The 22,437-nt window shown below is 46.8% G+C and overlaps 1 protein-coding gene across 2 annotated transcripts in view; it reads right to left on the reverse strand.

Moving 5' to 3' along the window:
* Positions 1–3,576: 3,576 nt before the first annotated feature.
* Positions 3,577–22,437, reverse strand: part of zfyve1 (zinc finger, FYVE domain containing 1) — a 214,665-nt gene continuing 195,804 nt past the window's right edge. The window contains exon 10 of one of the 2 annotated variants that reach the window (XM_059649384.1): positions 3,577–10,609. In XM_059649384.1, coding sequence (XP_059505367.1) covers positions 10,377–10,609 — 233 coding nt within the window. In that variant the 3' untranslated portion in view covers positions 3,577–10,376. The remainder of the gene's footprint in view (positions 10,610–22,437) is intronic. The other variant, XM_048538407.2, reaches the window with a different exon arrangement.

The raw sequence follows: 22,437 nt of genomic DNA on the forward strand, positions 1-22,437 counted from the left end.
GAAGTGTTTAGTTCTTAAAGATTACTGGAGTTACAACAAAAACCTGAGATATTAAATGATCTACATCATAAAACCTACTCAGAAAAGAAATCAGAATGTACTCCCGTGAGTTATTATCTTAAGGATAGAATCCTAAGGTGATTTCAGCAGGTCAGTGTAGAGGAGAAAAGGGTGGAAGTTCACCAGATTGTTTTGCCAGTAGCATACAGACAAGAATTATTACAGGTAACACGTGAATTACCTGTAGCAAGTCATCTAGCAGTGAGGACGACTCAGGCTAAAATATAAAAGCACTTCAACAATTCTGCATGGATTTTAATAAGGTCAACGCCATAACTAAATCAGACTCATACCCAATTCCAAGGCTGGAGGACTGTGTGGAAAAAGCTGGACAAGCCAATTACACCAGAAAGTTATATTTAGAGATAATAGGAACTGCAGATGCTGGAGAATCTGAGATGACAAGGTGTAAGACCATAAGCCATAGGAGTGGAAGTAAGGCCATTCAGCCCATCGAAACCACTCCGTCATTTAATCATGGCTGATGGGCATTTCAAGATAACAAAGTGTGGAGCTGGATGCACACAGCAGGCCAAGCAGCATCTTAGGAGCACAAAAGCTGATGTTTCAGGCCTAGAACATTCATCAGAAAAATCTGATTTTTTTTGAGGAGTTTTTCTGAAGAAGCGTTAGGCCCGAAACGTCAGCTTTTGTGCTGCTAAGATGCTGCTTGGCCTGCTGTGTTCATCCAGCGCCACACTTTGTTATCTTGGATCATCCACCATCTGCAGTTCCCATTATCTCTGATGGGCATTTCAACTCCACTTACCCATCCTCTCCCTGTAGCCCTTAATTCCTTGCGAGATCAAGAACTTATAAATCTCTGCCTTGAAGATATTTAACGTCCCAGCCTCCACTGCGCTCCGTGGCAATGAATTCCACAGACCCACCACTCTCTGGCTGAAGAAGTGACTCCTCATTTCCATTCTAAATTGACTCCCTCTAATTCTAAGGCTGTACCCACAGGTCCTAGTCTCCCTGCCTAATGGAAACAACTTCCCAGTGTGCATTCTCTAAGCCATGCATTATCTTGTAAGTTTCTATTAGATCACCCCTCTAAACCTTCTAAACTCTAATGAATACAATCTCAGGATCCTCAGCCCTTCATCGTATGTTAGGCCTACCACTCCAGGGATCATCTGTGTGAATCTCCGCTGGACACGCTCCAGTGCCAGTATGTCCTTCCTGAGGTATGGGGCCCAAAATTGGACACAGTATTCTAAATGGGGCCTAACTAGAGCTTTATAAAGTCTCAGAAGCACATCGCTACTTTTATATTTCAACCCTCTTGAGATAAATGACAACATTACATTCGCTTTCTTAATCACATACTCAACCTGGAAGTTAAGGTTAAGAGAATCCTGGACTAGCACTTCCAGATCCCTTTGTACTTCGGCTTTATGAATTTTCTCACCCTTTAAAAAATAGTCCATGCCTGTATTCTTTTTCTCAAAGTACAAGACCTTGCATTTTCACATGTTGAATTTCATCAGCCATTTCCTGGACCACTCTCCTAAACTGTCTAAATCTTTCTGCAGCCTCCCTACCTCCTCAGTACTACCTGCCTGTCCACCTATCTTCGTATCATCAGCAAACTTCGCCAGAATGCCCCCCAGTCCCTTCATCCAGATCGTTAATATATAAAGTGAACAGCTGCCGCCCCAACACTGAAACCTGCGGGACACCACTTGTGTTGCCATTCCGAAAAAGAGCCTTTTATCCCAAACTCTCTGTCTTGTCAGACAGCCAATCCTCAATCCATGCCAGTAGTTCAACTCGAACACCATGGGCCCTCACCTTACTCAGCAGCCTCCTGTGAGGCGTCTTGTCAAAGGCCTTAGAGCTGGATGAATACAGCAGGCCAAGCAGCATCAAAGGAGCAGGAAGGCTGATCTTTTTCGGTCCTAGACCCTTCTTCCGAAATGAAGACCCTTTTCTGAAAAAAGGGTCTAGGCCCGAAACATCAGCCTTCCTGCTCCTCTGATGCTGCTTGACCTGCTGTGTTCATCCAGCTCTACACCTTGTTATCTCAGAAAGTTAGATTTACTTTGTAGTTACTGGCACATACCTTTGTCAGAAACAGTGAAAGAAGTTTCTGTATTTGTAACACCAAATGTGCTGTATCAATTTAAAGTAATGCCCTTCGGAATGAAGAATGTACCAGCCACATTTCAAAGACTTATGAACCCAGTTATGACAGGATTGACTAATTGTGCCATCTATATAAATGACTTAGTGATCTTTAGCCAGTCATTGAAAGATCACATGGTGCATTAAAAAGTGTGCAGAAAACAGTGAAAGTCTGCAGAGGGATATAGATAGTCTAAGTGAGTGGGCAAAGGTCTGGCAGATGGAGTACAATGTTGCTAAATGTGAGGTCATCCATTTTGGTAGGAATAACAGCAAAATGGACTATGTTCTAAATGGTGAAAAATTGCAGCATGCTACTGTGCAGGGTGACTTGGGTGTCCTTGCGCATGAATGGCTAAAAGTAGGATTGCGGGTACAGCAGGTAATTAAAAAGACAAATGGAATTTTGTCTGCCATTGCTATAGGGATGGAGTTTAAAAACAGGGAGGCTATGCTGCAGCTGTATAGGGTCCTGGTGAGGCCACACCTGGAGTACTGTGTGCAGTTTTGGTCTCCTTACTTGAAAAAAGATATACTAGCACTGGAGGGGGTGCAGAGGAGATTCACTCGGTTGATTCCAGAGTTGAGAGGGTTGGATTATGGGGTGACACTGAGGAGACTGGGATTATACTCAATGGAATTCAGAAGAATGACAGGAGGTCGTATAGAAACATGAGATTATGAAGCAAATAGATAAGGTGGAGGCAGGGAGGTTGTTTCCGCTAGCAGGTGAAACTAGGACTAGAGGGCATCGCCTCAAAATAAAGGGACGCAGATGCAGGTCTGAGGTCAGGAGGAACCTCTTCACCCAAAGGGCTGTGAATTTGCGGAATTCCCTGCCCAGTGAAGTGGTTGAAGCTACCTCACTGAATGTTTTTAGGGCAAGGCTAGATAAATTTTTGAACAGTAAAAGAATTAAGGTTATGGTGAGTGGGCAGGTAAGCGGAGCTAAGTCTCAAAAAGATCAGCTATGATCTTACTAAATGGCGAGGCAGGCTCATGGGGCCAGATGGCCTACTCCTGCTCCTAGTTCTTATGCATTTGGCAGAGCTCTTTAAAAACCTACGAGAGGCAAAACAGGTTATAAGTTTCACAAAACTGAATTCACAAAGGCAGAAGTGATGCTCTTGGGGGACAAAATTGGAGGCGGAAGGATGACCCAAGGAAGTCATCCAGGAATTTCAAGACCATCCTTGAAGAAAGAGGTGCTTTGATTTTTGGGACTGAGTGGATTCTACCGTACGTTTGTGTTAAACTATAGCAGCATGGCGGCACTGCTGATAGATTTGCTAAAGGAGGATATAAAATTTCAGTGGACAGACCAAGCCAGTAGGCATTTGAGAAGTTAAAAACAGTGTCAAACACTGCACCAGTTTCAGCCACACCAAATTTCTTGAAAACCTTCTAAGTTATTATCAACACCAGCAATATAGGGGTTGGGGATGCGGAGATGTGTTGATGCAGGAGAACGATGGTAGAAGTGAAAGGTCAATTGATTATTTTTCAAAGAAACACAATATTCATCAGAAAAAATACTCCATCACTGAAAATGAATTACTGAGTTTGACACAGGCCTTACAACATTTTAATGCTTATGTTACAAACAATATTTCAGAGACAGATGTGTATATAGACGACAACCCTCTCATCTTTTTGGAAACATTTAAAGACAAAAATGTGACTATTTTGTTGGAGTCTTATGTTACAGACTTTTAATTTACAGAATGTACACGTTGCAGGCCATAAAAATGTTATGCAGACACCTTATCATGGGTTTAAAATAAATGTGTAAATAAGATAGAACTGTTGTGGTCCAATTATATACATGTACGCAGAATTAGTGTGAAAGGTGTAACTTCAGATTACTGACAGTAGTTTGTTACTAGTTATGTTCATTTGTTCATTGCTAGGGTTAAATAAATAAATTTTTACTTGCTGCTTCTAAAGTGAGTATCAGGGATTCCTTTCATTCAACTACTCTTTTAACAAGTTACGAAGGGCAAGGCAAGCATCTCTGGGTGTTTCAGGTTTAATTATTGGAAGGAAACCTCAACAGATTGGGGCTGGTGTCTTGGGTTAATAATCAGAGGGGTTCAACCTGCACCCTTCTTCATAATAATATGGCACCTGGTTTTTTTCTGAAGCAGAGTCCTGCCAAACTTGAAACGTGAACTCGGTCTCCATGAAAACTGTCACACCAGCTGAGTTTCTCCAGTGTTGTTTGCTGGATATGTACTGGGATGTGCACGGCGTCTGCAAAATCTGAGTATTTCCTCATATAGCTCTCTGTTGGGAAAGCTTAAATAAAATTATTTCAATAATAACCACCTGCAATTGAACGTCGTTTTACTGCAATATACAACAGACAATGAGAATGCAAGAACCAGAAGTGGAAGTCGGCAATTCAACACCTCAAGCCTACTCTGCCCTTCAGTACAATAATGACTGATCGCACCTTGGCCTCAATTCCACTTTCCTGCTCACTCCCATTCATCTTTACCCGTTACTAATTAAACATCTGTCTATCTCTTCAAATTTACCGAGTGTCCTAGCATCCACCTCACTCTCAGCTCATGCATTTCACAGATTTGAGAGAAGTAATTTGTCATTTCTGTTTTGAAGACGGAAGCACTAGTACTGAATATATTTAAGGACGAAACTGACAAATTTTGGGATATTTTGAGCAAGCAGAAAAATGTCGCATTGACACCCCAGACCAGCCATGACAGTATTGACAGGTGAAACTAGATCAAAGGTGCATATTGTCTTGTCCTGTCCTGTTCCTATTTCTCACAGCTAAAGTATCGACAATTTGCCTTTGTGGATCTCAATGGTGCATTTGAATTGAAGTAGGCTGTATACATAGTTTTCTTCTGTGGTAAACCATACCAAGTCAGGACAGGCACTGTAGGTCAAACAAGGCAAGGAACGACATGATGAATGGTAGGACCCTCAGAAGTACTGAGGACCTTAGTGTGCATGTACACCAGCCCCTTAAGGTATCAGGACAGATGGATAAAGTGGGCAAGGTGGCATATGGTATTACCTTTATGAGGCAAGGAATACAGTTTGAGAGCAAGGAACGGTATGCTGGAACTGTACAAAATGTTGGTTAGGCCACAGCTAGTGTATTGTATCCAGTTTTGGAATCCATATTACAGGAAGGAAGTGACAACACTAGGGAAGGTGCAGAGAAGACTTACCAAGAGGTTTGCCTTAGGTGAAGAGTGTCAGTTATGAAGACAGATTGGACAGACTGGCATTATTCGCCTTGGAGCAGGCGACATTGACAGGGGACATGATTGAAATGTTTAAAATTATGAGAAGCACAGATAGAGTAGACAGAAAAGAACCTTTTACCTTGACTGGGGTTAGATTTAAGGTAAGGGCAATATTTAGAAGATATATGTGAGGAAAAACGTTTTTTAGACCCAGAGGATGGTAGGAATCTGGAACTGACTGCCTGCAAGGGTGGTTGAGGCAGAAACCCACATAAGACTTAAGAAGTAAATGTACATTTACAATACCAAGGCATACCGGGGTGGGGGGGATTGTTATTGGTCTGTGGAATAGATAGGTTAGGTCCAGTCAGGTGGGAGGAAAATGGACATGGGATAAGGTTGGGGGTGTTGGAGGGATTTTGAAGCTGGTGAAGTCAATTTTGAAGCCATTTGGCTATAAGCTTTCATTGCAAAATATCAGGTGCTGTTCCTCCCCAGTATATGTTTGGCCTCACTTTGACAGCAGAGGCCAAGGATGGACATGTCACTAAGGGAGTGGGACACGGAATTAAAATGGATGGCAGTTGGAAAGTTGAGTTAGTTGAAGCATGCAGAGTGCAGATCCCGTTCCCATGTCGGCATTTGATCTCCCCAATATACAGGAGACCACATAGGGAGCAACGGATGCAATACATCAAGTTGAATGAAGTGCAGGTGAATCTCTGCCGAATTTAGAAAGATTGTTTGGGGTCTTGGACAGAGCTGAGAGGGGAGGGGTGGGGGCAAGTATTGTACCTTTTGTGGTTGCAGGGCAAGGTACGGGGTGTGGTGCAGAAGTTGAGGGGGAGTGTAGAGCTGACAAGGGAGTCACGGAATGAAAGTCCCTATGGAAAGCAGACTGGGTAGGGAGGAAAATATCTTATTAGTAGTGGGGCCTGATTGTGGGTGGCAGAAATGTTGGAGAATAATGCGTTGAATTTGGAGATTGGTGGGGTGATACGTGAGGACAAAGGGAACTCTATCCTAATTGTTGTTGGGGAGGGGGGGGAAAGAGGGTGTTTGACGGCAGAAGTGTAGGAAATGGAGGAGACACAGTGAAGGCATCCTTAATTACAGAGGGGAAGTACAGTCCCTAAAGTAGGAGGATAACTGGGATGTCCTGGAGAAGAACATCTTATCCCAGGAACAGATGCAGTGGAGGCTGAGGAATCAAGAGTATGGGATAGCATTTTTGCAGGAGGGTGGGTGAGAGGAGGTATAGTCAAGGTAGTTGCAGGAATCAGTGAGTTTGAAATGAATGTCTGTAGTGAGATGGTGTCTGGAAATGGAAACGGAGATGGAAAGGTCCATGTAAGAGAGGGAATTATCAGAAATAGTCCAGGTAAATTTGAGGGTGGGTTGGAAGATGTTGATGAAGTTGATGAACTGCTTGAGCTCCTTGTAGGAGCACAAGGCTGCACCAATGCCATCATCAATACAGTGGAGGATGAGGTGAGGGATGGCGCTGGTGTGATTGTGGAAGAGGGACTTTCCACAAATCCTACAAAGAGATAGGCATAGCTTGGGTCCATTCAGGTGCCCATGGCCATCCTTTGGTTTGTAGGAAATGGGAGGGATCGAAAGAAAAATTGTTGAGAGTGTGGACCAGTTTAGCTAAGTGAATTAGAGTGTCAGTGGATGGGGACTAGCTGGGCCTATGGGAGCGGAAGAAGCTGAGGGCTTTTAAGTCCTCTGTGTGGGGGATGCATGTACAGGGACTGTATGTCCATGATGAAGATGAGGTGTTTCGGACCAGGGAATTGAAAGTTTTGAAAAGGTAGAGGGCATGTGGGTAGAGAATTCCTGGACCAAATGAGGAAAAATGGAGTGAAGGTAGGAGGAGATGAGTTCGGCAGAGGAGGAGCAGGAGCAGGAGCAGATAGAGACAATGGGTCGACCGGGGCAGTTCAGTTTATGGACCAACTCCACACCACCCACTTCTATCAGACTGGAGGCTGTGGATGGGACATCTCCTAAAGTGATGAAGTTGTTGATGGTCTGGGGGGTGATGGTTAGGTGATCAGAGGTGGGGTCATGATCGAGTGGACAGTAGGAGGTGTCAGAGAGATGCTATCTGGCCTCAGTGATGTAGAGGTCAGTACGCCATACTACCAACACACGCCCCCACCCTTACTGGCAGGTTTGATAGCAACGTGTTAGGTTTGGAACAAAGGAAGTGGAAGATTGTGTGTACCGATAGGGAGAGGCTGGAACAAGTGAAAAGGGTGGAGAGGTCACAGCAGCAGTTTAAGATGAAGAGTTCCAGGGAAGGTAGGAGGCTAGGAGGCCAGGAGGGGGTGTCCAGGAGGATGGAGTTTGCTAGAGGCGGGAAGAGGAGGAGGCGGAAGCAGCAAAAAAAAGTTCAAAATCATGGCGTGCGTGGAATTTGTTTATGTGTGGGTACAGGGGAATGAATGTGAGCCCTTTGCTGAAGGCTGACTGTTTAGCTTCAGTGAGGGGAAGGTCCTGGGGGATGTAGTTTATCCAGCAGGGCTTGGGGCCGGGTGTAGGACTGGAGCTGGGACTGGACCTGCATACTTTATTAGGAGTGGGTGTGTGTGCTGAAGTGGACATGTGAGAGGAAACAGAAGTAATAGCAATGCGATTGTCACTGATGTTGGCAGTCACGTGGTCATCGAAGTCTGAGAAAATGGCAGTCACATGACCTGTAGGAGTTAGAACATAGAACAATACAGCGCAGAACAGGCCCTCTGGCCCTCGATGTTGCACCGACCTGTGAACTAATCTAAGCCCCTCCTCCTACACTATCCCATCATTATCCACATGCTTATCCAAGGACTGTTTAAACACCCCTAATGTGGCTGAGTTAACTACCTTGGCAGGCAGGGCGTTCCGCTCTCTGAGTAAAGAACCTTGCCTCTGACATCTGTCTTAAATCTATCACTCCTCAATTTGTAGCTATGCACCCTTGTACAAGCTGAAGTCATCATCCTCGGAAAAAGACTCTCACTGTCCACCCTATCTAATCCTCTGCTGTTGGAGTACCCACGTTGTCAATGGCATGGAGCTGATCCCAGAGAAGGTTGCAGATCAGGTTAGGATGCTGAATGATTCAGGTCTGTGTCAGGAGGTAAGTATGGGAAAGTTTGGTCTTTTGATGTCTGACAGGGTGAAGAAAAAAGCATTTGTTGAGGGTATGGATCCTTCCAAGAACAAAAAGCAGTAGTGGTCCTCCACTGGTCTTAGTCCCTAAACTCAGCAAGGTTGACTGCAGGGAGAGAATGTTGATGCATGGCAGAGAGCATGGAGCTGAGAATCCGTAGGGAGAACCTTTTCTGGAGGCACTGGAGGTACAGTAGATAGAGATTTTTTCTTTAGAGCGTAGGAGACTGAGTGCGGGGTGGATTTTATAGAAGTGTATAAGATAGTGAGTGACATGGAAAGGGTGAATGCACTCAGTCTTTTTCCCAGAGTTGGGGAATTGAGGACCAGACGGCATCAGTTTAAGTAAGAGGGGTAAGAATAAATGGGAACCTGATGACCAACCTTCTTTTTTCCCCCCTCAGAGGGTGGTAAGCATATGGAATGAGCTGCCAGCACAGGTGGTTATGGCAGATATATTAATAGCATTTAAAAGGCATTTGGAGGAATACATGGAAAAGAAAGGTAGAAGGATATAGGCCAAGTGCAGGGAAATGAGGCTAGCATGGATGGACATGGTGTTAGGCATGGACCAGCTTGGGCCAAAGGGCCTGTCTCCATGCTGTAGGACTCTATGACTATGATTCTATGATTTTCACGGTTGGATCCAAATTGTTAATACCTGAAAGTTTGTCTGTTTGTTGGTTTTGACCAGCATAGATGGTGCTCTGGATCTCCATGACTTAAATCACGTGAAACCTCTCAATAAAACAAAAACTACTGAAAAGGATTCTAATGGTGCAGTGGTTATACCTCTACCTCTGAGCCAGGAGACCTGGTTTCAAGTCCCAACTGTTCCAGGGGAGTAACATAAGTAAGCTAACATAAAATTTATAAACAACAGAAATGAGTTGCCTAGCAGGGTATGCAATGTAAAGGACATCCATCTATTTATTTACATAAATCATTCACAAACCATAAATTTGTAATATTTTCCATGAACATTGATACCATTTATCAATAAGTATTTTGGATATCAACGCAGCACTAACAAAAAAAAGTACGTCTTTAAATAAATAAACTTTTTAGAAAGGTGTCAAAGTATATTGACATTAGGAACTTGTTCCTCAGTAGATTTTAAAGACTATTAACAGAGGGGGAGAAGCCTGCATTACTGAAGACTTATATTGATACCCTGGGGCCTGGCAGCACAGTGGGACTACTTATGACTGCCTCAATAATAGTATTACAGGTATTTCTGCCATAATGTGTTTTGTTAACACAAATTGGCTGTAATGTGTTTGGATAATGCCAACTTTCCACTGTACAGTTATAACAATTTCTAGAGCGCGAGGTTGCACAAGAACACAACTATCGTGTTATAGGAGAAATACTTGCACTGAGAAGGCTACAGTGCTGTTACACACAAGAAAACTTGAAGGTATCATCCACTTAAGCAGATGTCACTTCTTGCAACGTGTATAATTATAAGTAGGCTTGGTAACTCACTCCATACATATACAGGATTTACAGAAAGGTCAGTTATGATGAGTGTCCACGAGGCATATCACAAACATGAACAGTGAGTTGAACAAGAAAACAACTTTCTACAACAACATTACCAAATTTCTATTGAAGTCTGGTTATTATCCAGAACCTTTAAAAAATATACCTCTTATCAAGTTTATGAAATCGTAGGGTTAAGAACTATTTTAACAATTCTATTCTATTTTTGAAATGTCATGCATGTGTGATAGTTAAGAAGTGAATAATTTGGGTTAAAATCTGCTGTTAGATCAGCATTGTCTTTTCCAAATCTGCCAATCAAAGGTCACCTGGCTTTTTATTACAGTTTATACAGACTCGCACCGGATGGTCCCATCCACGTGAAGTGACTGTCCGCCGATCCTGAGAGCACTCATTGCAAAAACCCTGCCCACAGGCTCGGCAGTGATGCTTGGACATCTTTGCTGTAAACTCTTTCCGACAATAGCAACAATCAGTGATCTCGTGGTCAGGCACCCAGTAGGAGGGTCTGGCTGCATCTTTCACAAGACCTAGCAAATACATCATTAATGAGTTGTCAATTTAAATTAAAATGAACAAAAACATTTATTACATGCAATAAATACAGTCATGGGCTATTCAGCCCATCAAGTCCGCTCTGCTATTCCATGAGATCATGGATGATCTGAAAATCCTCAACTCCACTTGCCAGACTTTTCTCCCATAACTGTTGAACTCCCCTAACTGGACAGTAATCCGTCTATCTCAGCCTTGAATATACTTACTGACCCAACCTTGACAGCCTTCTGTGGTAAAGAATTCCACAGATCCACTACACATGGAAAAAAAAATCCTCTCTTCTGTCTTAAATGTGCACTAATCCTTGTGGCACTCCACTAGTTACAGGATGCCAACCTGGAAAATGCTGACGCCCATCTTATCCCAACTCTTTTCTTGAATGAGCTTGCTGATCCTCTATCCATGCTAATAATCCATGCTAATCCACCCTTCCCCAATACTGTGGGCTCTTAAGTAGCCAAATGTCTTACACCTCATCAAGCACCTTCTGAGAATCCATATATAACACGTCCATTGCCCCTCTTTATCTAGCTTGCTTGTTAACTCCTCCAAAGTATTCTGACACATTTTTCAGGCATCTTTTCCCCTTCATGAAGCCAAGTTGACTCTGCTTGATCACATTAACACTTTTCTAAAAGGTCTGCTATTACATTTTTTTTAAAAAATCTAATAGTAGGCAATGTTTCTGCTTTCTTCCCTTTATAACTAAGATGTTACTTTGGCAGTTTCCACTCCTTTCTGACATTTTAAGGATTCTTGGAAAATCACTGCCAGTACATCCATCATTTCTGTAGCTACTTTCTTTTACATCCTAGGGTGAAATTATCAGGTCCAAGGGACTTAGCAGTCTTTATTGGCATTAGTTTCCCTTGTACATTTTCTCTGGTGACAGTTATCGTACATATTTCTTCTTTTGCCCCCTTGCTCAGTTCCCTCTTCCAATACTAATTCTTCAAGGACGTGGATGCGACTTCATCATTACACCTGATCAACCATTTGTCATCTCTGTTCCAAGACAGCTGGAAACAGCAAACAAGTTCAGCTCAGAAACACAGGGCTTCCAAAATAGCTTCTCCAACTGGTTAAATACCCACAACTGATTGTAGCTTGCACTGTCTAGGCTAACATCAGGCTGGGCATATATCAAATGAGGCAGAGGACACATCATCTAGTCCTTTCTTGGAAACAGATGAAATTCAGGTGAGGTGCTCACACAGATTAGCTTCACAGTATGCTGTCTATTGCCAATTTACTTTTTGAAATGATCAAAATATCACTTCAAAATCAACGCTGTATTGAAGCTCACTTCTGAACATGAACTGAGCACAAAACTGTTGAAATGCACCAGCAAGTAAGCCTTCTACACTTGGAATACCTGCCCCCACAACACCCCTACAATCAGACACAAAGCCTATCACTGCAATGTACTCTCTTGCCCTCAAGCACACTCTCCTGCCCACATACACTGCAACACCCGAGACATAGACCTTGACACTCTCATGCTCCCATCTGCACAACACATACCCCTAAATTATGCAATTGCACACAATCGTCCAATTATGCTCACCCCATGCCCCTTACACACGCAACCTCGTGTCCACCTCCCCATACACGCACATTCTCTATGCCCCCGACACTCATTCTGCACAAACACCCTCCCCAGACACACTTGGTCCACCCACATGTTCTGCCTCCACCAAACGCCCACACAGATGCTTGCCCTTCAGCAAGGCATTTAATAAGGTTCCCCATGGAGGGCTCATTCATAAAGTCAGAAGGTATGGGATACAGCGTGATTTGGCTGTCTGGATTCAGAATTGGTTGGCTGACAGGAGGCAGAGAGTGGTTGTAGATGCTCAGTATTCTGCCTGGAGGTCAGTGCTGAGTGGTGTCCTGCAGGGGTCTGTTCTCGGGCCTCTGCTCTTTGTAGTTTTTATAAATGACTTGGATGAGGAGGTTGAGGGGTGGGTTAGTATGTTTGCTGATGACAAAGGTTGGCAGTGCCGTTGATAGTATCGAGGGCTACTGCAGGCTTCAGCGAGACATGGACAGAATGCAGAGCTGGGCTGAGAAATGGCAGATGGAGTTCAACCTGGATAAATGCAAAACCGATGCATTTTGGAAGGTCGAACTTAAATGCTGAATATAGGATTAAAGGCAGCATTCTCAGCAGTGTGGAGGAACAGCGGGATCTTGGTGTTCAAGTGCATAGCTCCCTCAAAGTTGCCACCCAAGTGGATAATGTTGTTAAGAAAGCATATGGTGTTTTGGCTTTCATTAACAGCGGGATCGAGTTTAAGAGCCGCGAGGTTATGCTGCAGCTCTACAAAACCCTGGTGAGACCACACTTGGAATATTGTGTCTGGTTCTGGTCGCCCTATTATAGGAAAGATGTGGAGGCTTTGGAGAGGGTGCAAAGGAGGTTTACCAGGATACTGCCTGGACAGGAGGGCTTGTCTTACGAGGAGAGGTTGACTGAGCTCGGACTTTTCTCTCTGGAGAGAAGGAGGAAGAGAGGTGACCTGATCAAGGTGCACAAGGTAATGAGAGGCATGGATAGAGTCGATAGTCAGAGACTTTTCCCCAGGGCAGGACTGACTGCCACGAGGGGTCATAGTTTTAAGGTGTTAGGAGGAAGGTATAGAGGAGACATCAGAGGGAGGTTACGATAAGCATATGGACGTACATGGAATAGTGTAGGTTAGATGGGCTTGAGATTGGTATGACAGGTCGGCACAACATCGAGGGCCGAAGGGCCTGTACTGTGCTGTAATGTTCTATGTTCTATGAGGTTCCTCACCCAGAGAGTTGAGAGCGCATGGAATAATTTACCAGCGGTAGTCATGGAAGCAGAGTCATTAGTGACATTTAAGTGACTGCTGCACATGCACATGGACAGCAGTGAATTGAGGGGAATGGAGGTTAGGTTATTTTATTTTTCGATTAGGATTATTCCACGGCACAACATCGTGGGCAAAACGGCCTGTACTGTGCTGTACTTTTCTATGTTCTATGTTCTAACTGCCACACCCTCACTAACATGTGTACAGGCTTCCTCTGACAATCAGCACACCCCTCACACACGCACAAGCTTCCACTCACGATGACCATGCGCCACACAAGCGCACATGCTTCTGCTCACCATCACCACAACCCACACAAAGGCGCATATGCTTCCTCCCACACTGAACCACACAAAGAGACTCCCACTCTAGCGCCGCATCAAACACACACGGTCCACTGCCTCCCGACCCACACACACACGATCCCCCATACCCACATCACAGACACACACGCTCTCCCTCTTTGCTTGACCCCTCAGGACACACACAAGCTAAACAGCAAAACCCACACAAATGCTCCCTGCCTCCCATTACACACGCACATGCTCCCCGTCCTCACACCCGTCAAACACAGACACACATATCCATCTCTCTCTCTCACACACACACACACCACTCTCCCTCACACACACAAACCTCTCGCTCACACACACACACACACACACTCTCTCTCTCTCCTCTCTACACACACACAGCACGCTCTCTCTCTCTACACACAGCCTCTCTCTCACAGCACAGCACCTCTCGCTCTCAAGCAGCAGCACCTCTCTCTCTCACACACACACCTCTCTCTCATGCACACATACCTCTCTCTCTCATCACAAGCACACACACACCTCTCTCTCACATAACACAGCGACACACCGCCTCTCTCACACACCTCACACAGACACCCCTCTCTCACAACTCTCAGCCAGCACTCTCTCTCACACCCCTCCCACACCCACAGCGACTCTCTCACACGAGCACCTCTCTCACACACACGTCTCTCACATCACACCTCTCTCTCACTCACTTCTCTCTCACAGCTCATACACCTCTCTCACACACACACAGCACTCTCTCTCCTCTCACTCAGCACGCTCTCACACATCTCTCTCAGCTCTCTCTCACAACACTCTCTCTCTCTCACACACGAGCAGCCTCTCTCTCTCACACACACACGGCTCTCACTCTCTCACACACCCTCTCGTCTACACACACACCTCTCTCTCACACACACACACCTCTCTCACACACACACACACACACACACACCTCTCTCTCACACACACACACCTCTCTCACACACACACACACACACACCTCTCTCTCACACACACACACCGACCTCTCTCCCACACACACACCCCTCTCTCTCTCACACACACACCCCTCTCTCTCTCACGCACACACACACACACCCACACACCTCTCTCACACACACACACACCTACCTCTCTCTCTCACACACACACACCTACCTCTCTCTCACACACACACACACACACCTACCTCTCTCTCACACACACACCCCTCTCTCTCTCACGCACACACACACACACCCACACACCTCTCTCACACACACACACACCTACCTCTCTCTCTCACACACACACACCTACCTCTCTCTCACACACACACACGACCTACCTCTCTCTCACACACACCTACCTCTCTCACACACACACCTCTCTCTCTCACACACACACACACCTACCTCTCTCTCTCTCACACACACACACATCTCTCTCTCTCTCTCTCACACACACACACACCTCTCTCACACACACACACACCTCTCTCACACACACCTACCTCTCTCACACACACACACACCTCTCTCACACACACACACACACCTCTCTCACACACACAGCACACACCTCTCTCACACACACACCTCTCTCTCTCTCACACACACACACACACCTCTCACACACACACACCTACCTCTCTCTCACACACACACACACACCTACCTCTCTCTCACACACACACACACCTACCTCTCTCTCACACACACCTACCTCTCTCACACACACACCTCTCTCTCTCACACACACACACACCTACCTCTCTCTCTCTCACACACACACATATCTCTCTCTCTCTCTCTCACACACACACACACCTCTCTCACACACACACACACCTCTCTCACACACACCTACCTCTCTCTCACACACACACACACCTCTCTCACACACACACACACACCTCTCTCACACACACACACACACCTCTCTCACACACACACCTCTCTCTCTCTCACACACACACCTCTCTCTCTCTCACACACACACACACACCTCTCACACACACACACACCTACCTCTCTCTCACACACACACACACACCTACCTCTCTCTCACACACACCTACCTCTCTCTCACACACACCTACCTCTCTCACACACACACCTACCTCTCTCACACACACACCTCTCTCTCTCACACACACACACACCTACCTCTCTCTCTCTCACACACACACACATCTCTCTCTCTCTCTCTCACACACACACACACCTCTCTCACACACACACACACACCTCTCTCACACACACACACACACCTCTCTCACACACACACCTCTCTCTCTCTCACACACACACACACACCTCTCACACACACACACCTACCTCTCTCTCACACACACACACACACCTACCTCTCTCTCACACACACACACACCTACCTCTCTCTCACACACACCTACCTCTCTCACACACACACCTCTCTCTCTCACACACACACACACCTACCTCTCTCTCTCTCACACACACACACATCTCTCTCTCTCTCTCTCACACACACACACACCTCTCTCACACACACACACACCTCTCTCACACACACCTACCTCTCTCACACACACACACACCTCTCTCACACACACACACACACCTCTCTCACACACACACACACACCTCTCTCACACACACACCTCTCTCTCTCTCACACACACACACACACCTCTCACACACACACACACCTACCTCTCTCTCACACACACACACACACCTACCTCTCTCTCACACACACACACACCTACCTCTCTCTCACACACACCTACCTCTCTCACACACACACCTCTCTCTCTCACACACACACACACCTACCTCTCTCTCTCTCACACACACACACATCTCTCTCTCTCTCTCTCACACACACACACACCTCTCTCACACACACACACACCTCTCTCACACACACCTACCTCTCTCACACACACACACACCTCTCTCACACACACACACACACCTCTCTCACACACACACACACACCTCTCTCACACACACACCTCTCTCTCTCTCACACACACACACACACCTCTCACACACACACACACCTACCTCTCTCTCACACACACACACACACCTACCTCTCTCTCACACACACCTACCTCTCTCACACACACACCTACCTCTCTCACACACACACCTACCTCTCTCACACACACCTACCTCTCTCACACACACCTACCTCTCTCACACACACCTACCTCTCTCTCTCTCACACACACACACACACACACACACACACACACATCTCTCTCTCTCTCTCTCACACACACACACACACACACCTCTCTCACACACACCTACCTCTCTCTCTCTCACACCTCTCTCTCTCTCACACACCTCTCTCTCTCTCACACACACACACCTCTCACACACACACACACCTCTCTCACACACACCTACCTCTCTCTCTCTCACACCTCTCTCTCTCTCACACACCTCTCTCTCACACACACGCACCTCTCTCTCACACACACACACCTCTCTCTCACACACACACACACCTCTCTTCTCACACACACACCTCTCTCTCACACACACACACACACACCTCTCTCTCTCACACCTCTCTCTCTCACACACACCTCTCTCTCTCTCACACACACTCTCTCTCTCTCACACACACCTCTCTCTCTCACACACACCTCTCTCTCTCACACAAACCTCTCTCTCTCACACACACCTCTCTCTCTCGTCACACACACACACACCTCTCACACACACACACACCTCTCTCCACACACACACACACACCTCTCACACACACACACACCTCTCTCTCACACACACACACCTCTCTCTCACACACACACACCTACCTCTCTCACACACACACACACACACACCTCTCTCACACACACTCACACCTCTCTCTCACACACACACACCTCTCTCACTCACCTACCTCTCTCTCTCTCACACACCTACCTCTCTCACACACAACACATCTACACACACCTCTCTCACACACACCTACCTCTCTCTCTCACACACACACACACCTCTCTCTCACACACACACACACACCTCTCTCTCTCTCACACACTCACCTCTCTCTCTCTCACACACACACCTCTCTCTCTCTCACACATCACACCTCTCTCTCTCTCGACACACACACCTCTCTCTCTCTCACACACACACTCTCTCTCTCTCACACACCTCTCTCTCTCTCTCTCACTCAACACCTCTCTCTCTCTCTCTCTCTCTCTCTCTCACACACACACACACTCCTCTCTCACCACACTACCTCTCTCTCTCACAACACACCTCCTCTCTCTCACACTCAGCCTCTCTCTCACACACACACCTCTCTCTCTCACACACCTACTCTCTCGTCTCTCACACACCTACCTCTCTCACACACTCACACACTCTCTCTCTCACCTCACACACCTACCTCTCTCTCTCACACACACACACACACCTCTCTCTCACACACACACACACACCTCTCTCTCGTCTCTCACACACACATCCTCTCTCTCTCTCACACACACACCTCTCTCTCTCTCACGACACTCTCTCTCTCTCACACACACACACACCTCTCTCTCTCACTCCACACACACACACCTCTCTCTCTCTCACACACACACCTCTCTCTCTCTCACACACACACACACACACCTCTCTCTCTCACACACACACACACACACACCTCTCTCTCTCTCACACACACACACACACACACTTCTCTCTCTCACACACACACACACACCTCTCTCTCTCTCACACACACACACACCTCTCTCTCTCTCACACACACACACTCCTCTCTCTCTCACACACACACCTCTCTCTCTCTCACACACACCTCTCTCTCTCTCACACACACACCTCTCTCTCTCTCACACACACACCTCTCTCTCTCTCTCACACACACCTCTCTCTCTCTCTCACACACACCTCTCTCTCTCTCTCACACTACACACACCTCTCTCTCTCTCGTCTCACACACACACATCTCTCTCTCTCTCTCACACACACCTCTCTCTCTCTCTCACACACACCTCTCTCTCTCTCTCTCACACACACACCTCTCTCTCTCTCTCACACACACACCTCTCTCTCTCTCACACACACACACCTCTCTCTCTCTCTCACACACACCTCTCTCTCTCACACACACACACACCTCTCTCTCTCACACACTCTACACCTCTCTCTCACACACACACACACCTCTCTCTCACACACACACACACACACACACCTCTCTCTCTCTCTCACTCACACACACACACACCTCTCTCTCTCTCACTCACACACACCTCTCTCTCACTGTCACACACACACACACCTCTCTCTCTCACAGCACACCTCTCTCTCTCTCACACACACCTCTCTCTCTCTCACACACACCTCTCTCTCTCTCACACACACACACACACACACCTCTCTCTCTCTCACTCACACACACACACCACATCTCTCTCTCACTCACACACACCTCTCTCTCACTGTCACACACACACACCTCTCTCTCTCTCACACACACCTCTCTCTCTCACACACTACACTCACACACACACCTCTCTCTCTCTCACACACACACCTCTCTCTCTCACACACTCACACACACACCTCTCTCTCTCATCTCTCACACCTCTCTCTCACACACACACCTCTCTCTCACACACATACGCTCACCACTCACACACACACACACACCTCTCTCACACACACACACACCACACACCTCTCTCTCACACACCTCTCTCTCACACACGCACACACACACCTCTGTCTCTCACACACACACTCTCTCTCTCACTCACACACCTCTCTCATACACACACACACTTCTCTCTCACACACCTCTCTCTCACACACACACACACACACCTCTCTCACACTCACACACACCTCTCTCTCTCACACACACACACACACACGACCTCTCTCCCACACACACACACACACCCCTCTCTCTCACACACAAACACACACCCTCTCTCTCTCACTCACACACACACACACACACACATACCCACACACCTCTCTCACACACATCACACACACACACACACATACCCACCACACCTCTCTCACACACACACCACACACACACACACACACCCCTCTCACACACACACACACACACACACACACACCTCTCTCTCACACACACACACACACACCGACCTCTCTCCACACACACACACACACCCCTCTCTCTCACACACACACCCCTCTCTCTCTCACGCACACACACACACACACACACATACCCACACACCTCTCTCACACACACACACACACACACATACCCACACACCTCTCTCACACACACACACACACACACACACACCCTCTCTCACACACACACACACACACACACTCCTACCTCTCTCTCTCACACACACACACACCTACCTCTCTCTCACACACACACACACACCTACCTCTCTCTCACACACACACACACACACCTACTCTCTCTCACACACACACACACACACCTACCTCTCTCTCACACACACACACACACACCTACCTCTCTCTCACACACACACACACACACCTACCTCTCTCTCACAGCACACACACACACACCTACCTCTCTCTCACACACACACACACCTACCTCTCTCTCACACACACCTACCTCTCTCACACACACCGACCACTCTCTCTCACACACACCTATCTCTCACTCTCTACACACACACCTCTCTTCTCTCTCACACACACCTCTCTCTCTCTCACACACACATACACCTCTCTCTCTCTCTCTCTCACACACACACACACACCCCTCACTCTCTCACACACACACTCACACACCCTCACTCTCTCACACACACACACACCCCTCACTCTCACACACACACACACCCCTCACTCTCTCACACACACACACACCCCTCACTCTCTCACACACACACACACACCCCTCACTCTCTCACACACACACCCCTCTCTCTCACACACACACACCTCTCACACACACACACCTCTCACACACACACACCTCTCACACACACACACACACACACACACACACACACACACACACACACCACTCTCACACACACACACACACCTCTCTCACACACACACCTAGAACATAGAACATAGAACATAGAACAGTACAGCACAGAACAGGCCCTTCAGCGATCCTCATGGATGCACCCTCAAATTTCTGTGACCATATGCATGTCCAGCAGTCTCTTAAATGACCCCAATGACCTTGCTTCCACAACTGCTGCTGGCAACGCATTCCATGCTCTCACAACTCTCTGCGTAAAGAACCTGCCTCTGACATCCCCTCTATACTTTCCACCAACCAGCTTAAAACTATGACCCCTCGTGCTAGCCATTTCTGCCCTGGGAAATAGTCTCTGGCTATCGACTCTATCTATGCCTCTCATTATCTTGTATACCTCAATTAGGTCCCCTCTCCTCCTCCTTTTCTCCAATGAAAAGAGACCGAGCTCAGTCAACCTCTCTTCATAAGATAAGCCCTCCAGTCCAGGCAGCATCCTGGTAAACCTCCTCTGAACCCTCTCCAAAGCATCCACATCTTTCCTATAATAGGGCGCCCAGAACTGGACGCAGTATTCCAAGTGCGGTCTAACCAAAGTTTTATACAGCTGCAACAAGATCTCACGACTCTTAAACTCAATCCCCCTGTTAATGAAAGCCAAAACACCATATGCTTTCTTAACAACCCTGTCCACTTGGGTGGCCATTTTAAGGGATCTATGTATCTGCACACCAAGATCCCTCTGTTCCTCCACGCTGCCAAGAATCCTATCCTTAATCCTGTACTCAGCTTTCAAATTCGACCTTCCAAAATGCATCACCTCGCATTTATCCAGGTTGAACTCCATCTGCCACCTCTCAGCCCATCTCTGCATCCTGTCAATGTCCCGCTGCAGCCTACAACAGCCCTCTACACTGTCAACGACACCTCCGACCTTTGTGTCGTCTGCAAACTTGCTGACCCATCCTTCAATTCCCTCGTCCAAGTCATTAATAAAAATTACAAACAGTAGAGGCCCAAGGACAGAGCCCTGTGGAACCCCACTCACCACTGACTTCCAGGCAGAATATTTTCCTTCCACTACCACTCGCTGTCTTCTGTTGGCCAGCCAATTCTGTATCCAAGCAGCTAAGTTCCCCTGTATCCCATTCCTCCTGACCTTCTGAATGAGCCTTCCATGGGGAACCTTATCAAATGCCTTACTGAAGTCCATATACACCACATCCACAGCTTGACCCTCATCAACCTTACTAGTCACATCCTCAAAAAACTCGATAAGGTTTGTAAGGCATGACCTACCCCTCACAAAGCCATGTTGACTGTATTTGATCAAGCCATGCTCTTCCAGATGGTCATAAATCTTATCCCTCAGAATCCTTTCTAACACCTTGCAGACGACAGACGTGAGACTTACCGGTCTATAATTGCCGGGGATTTCCCTATTTCCTTTCTTGAAGAGAGGAATTACATTTGCCTCTCACACACACACACCTCTCACACACACACACACACACCTCTCACACACACACACCTCTCACACACACACCTCTCTCTCACACACACACACACACCTCTCTCTCACACACACACACACACATCTCTCTCTCTCTCTCACACACACACACATCTCTCTCTCTCACACACACACACACATCTCTCTCTCACACACACACACACATC

The sequence above is a fragment of the Stegostoma tigrinum genome, chromosome 10, assembly GCF_030684315.1.
Source record: "Stegostoma tigrinum isolate sSteTig4 chromosome 10, sSteTig4.hap1, whole genome shotgun sequence".
In the NCBI taxonomy this organism is placed as follows: Eukaryota; Metazoa; Chordata; class Chondrichthyes; order Orectolobiformes; family Stegostomatidae; genus Stegostoma; species Stegostoma tigrinum.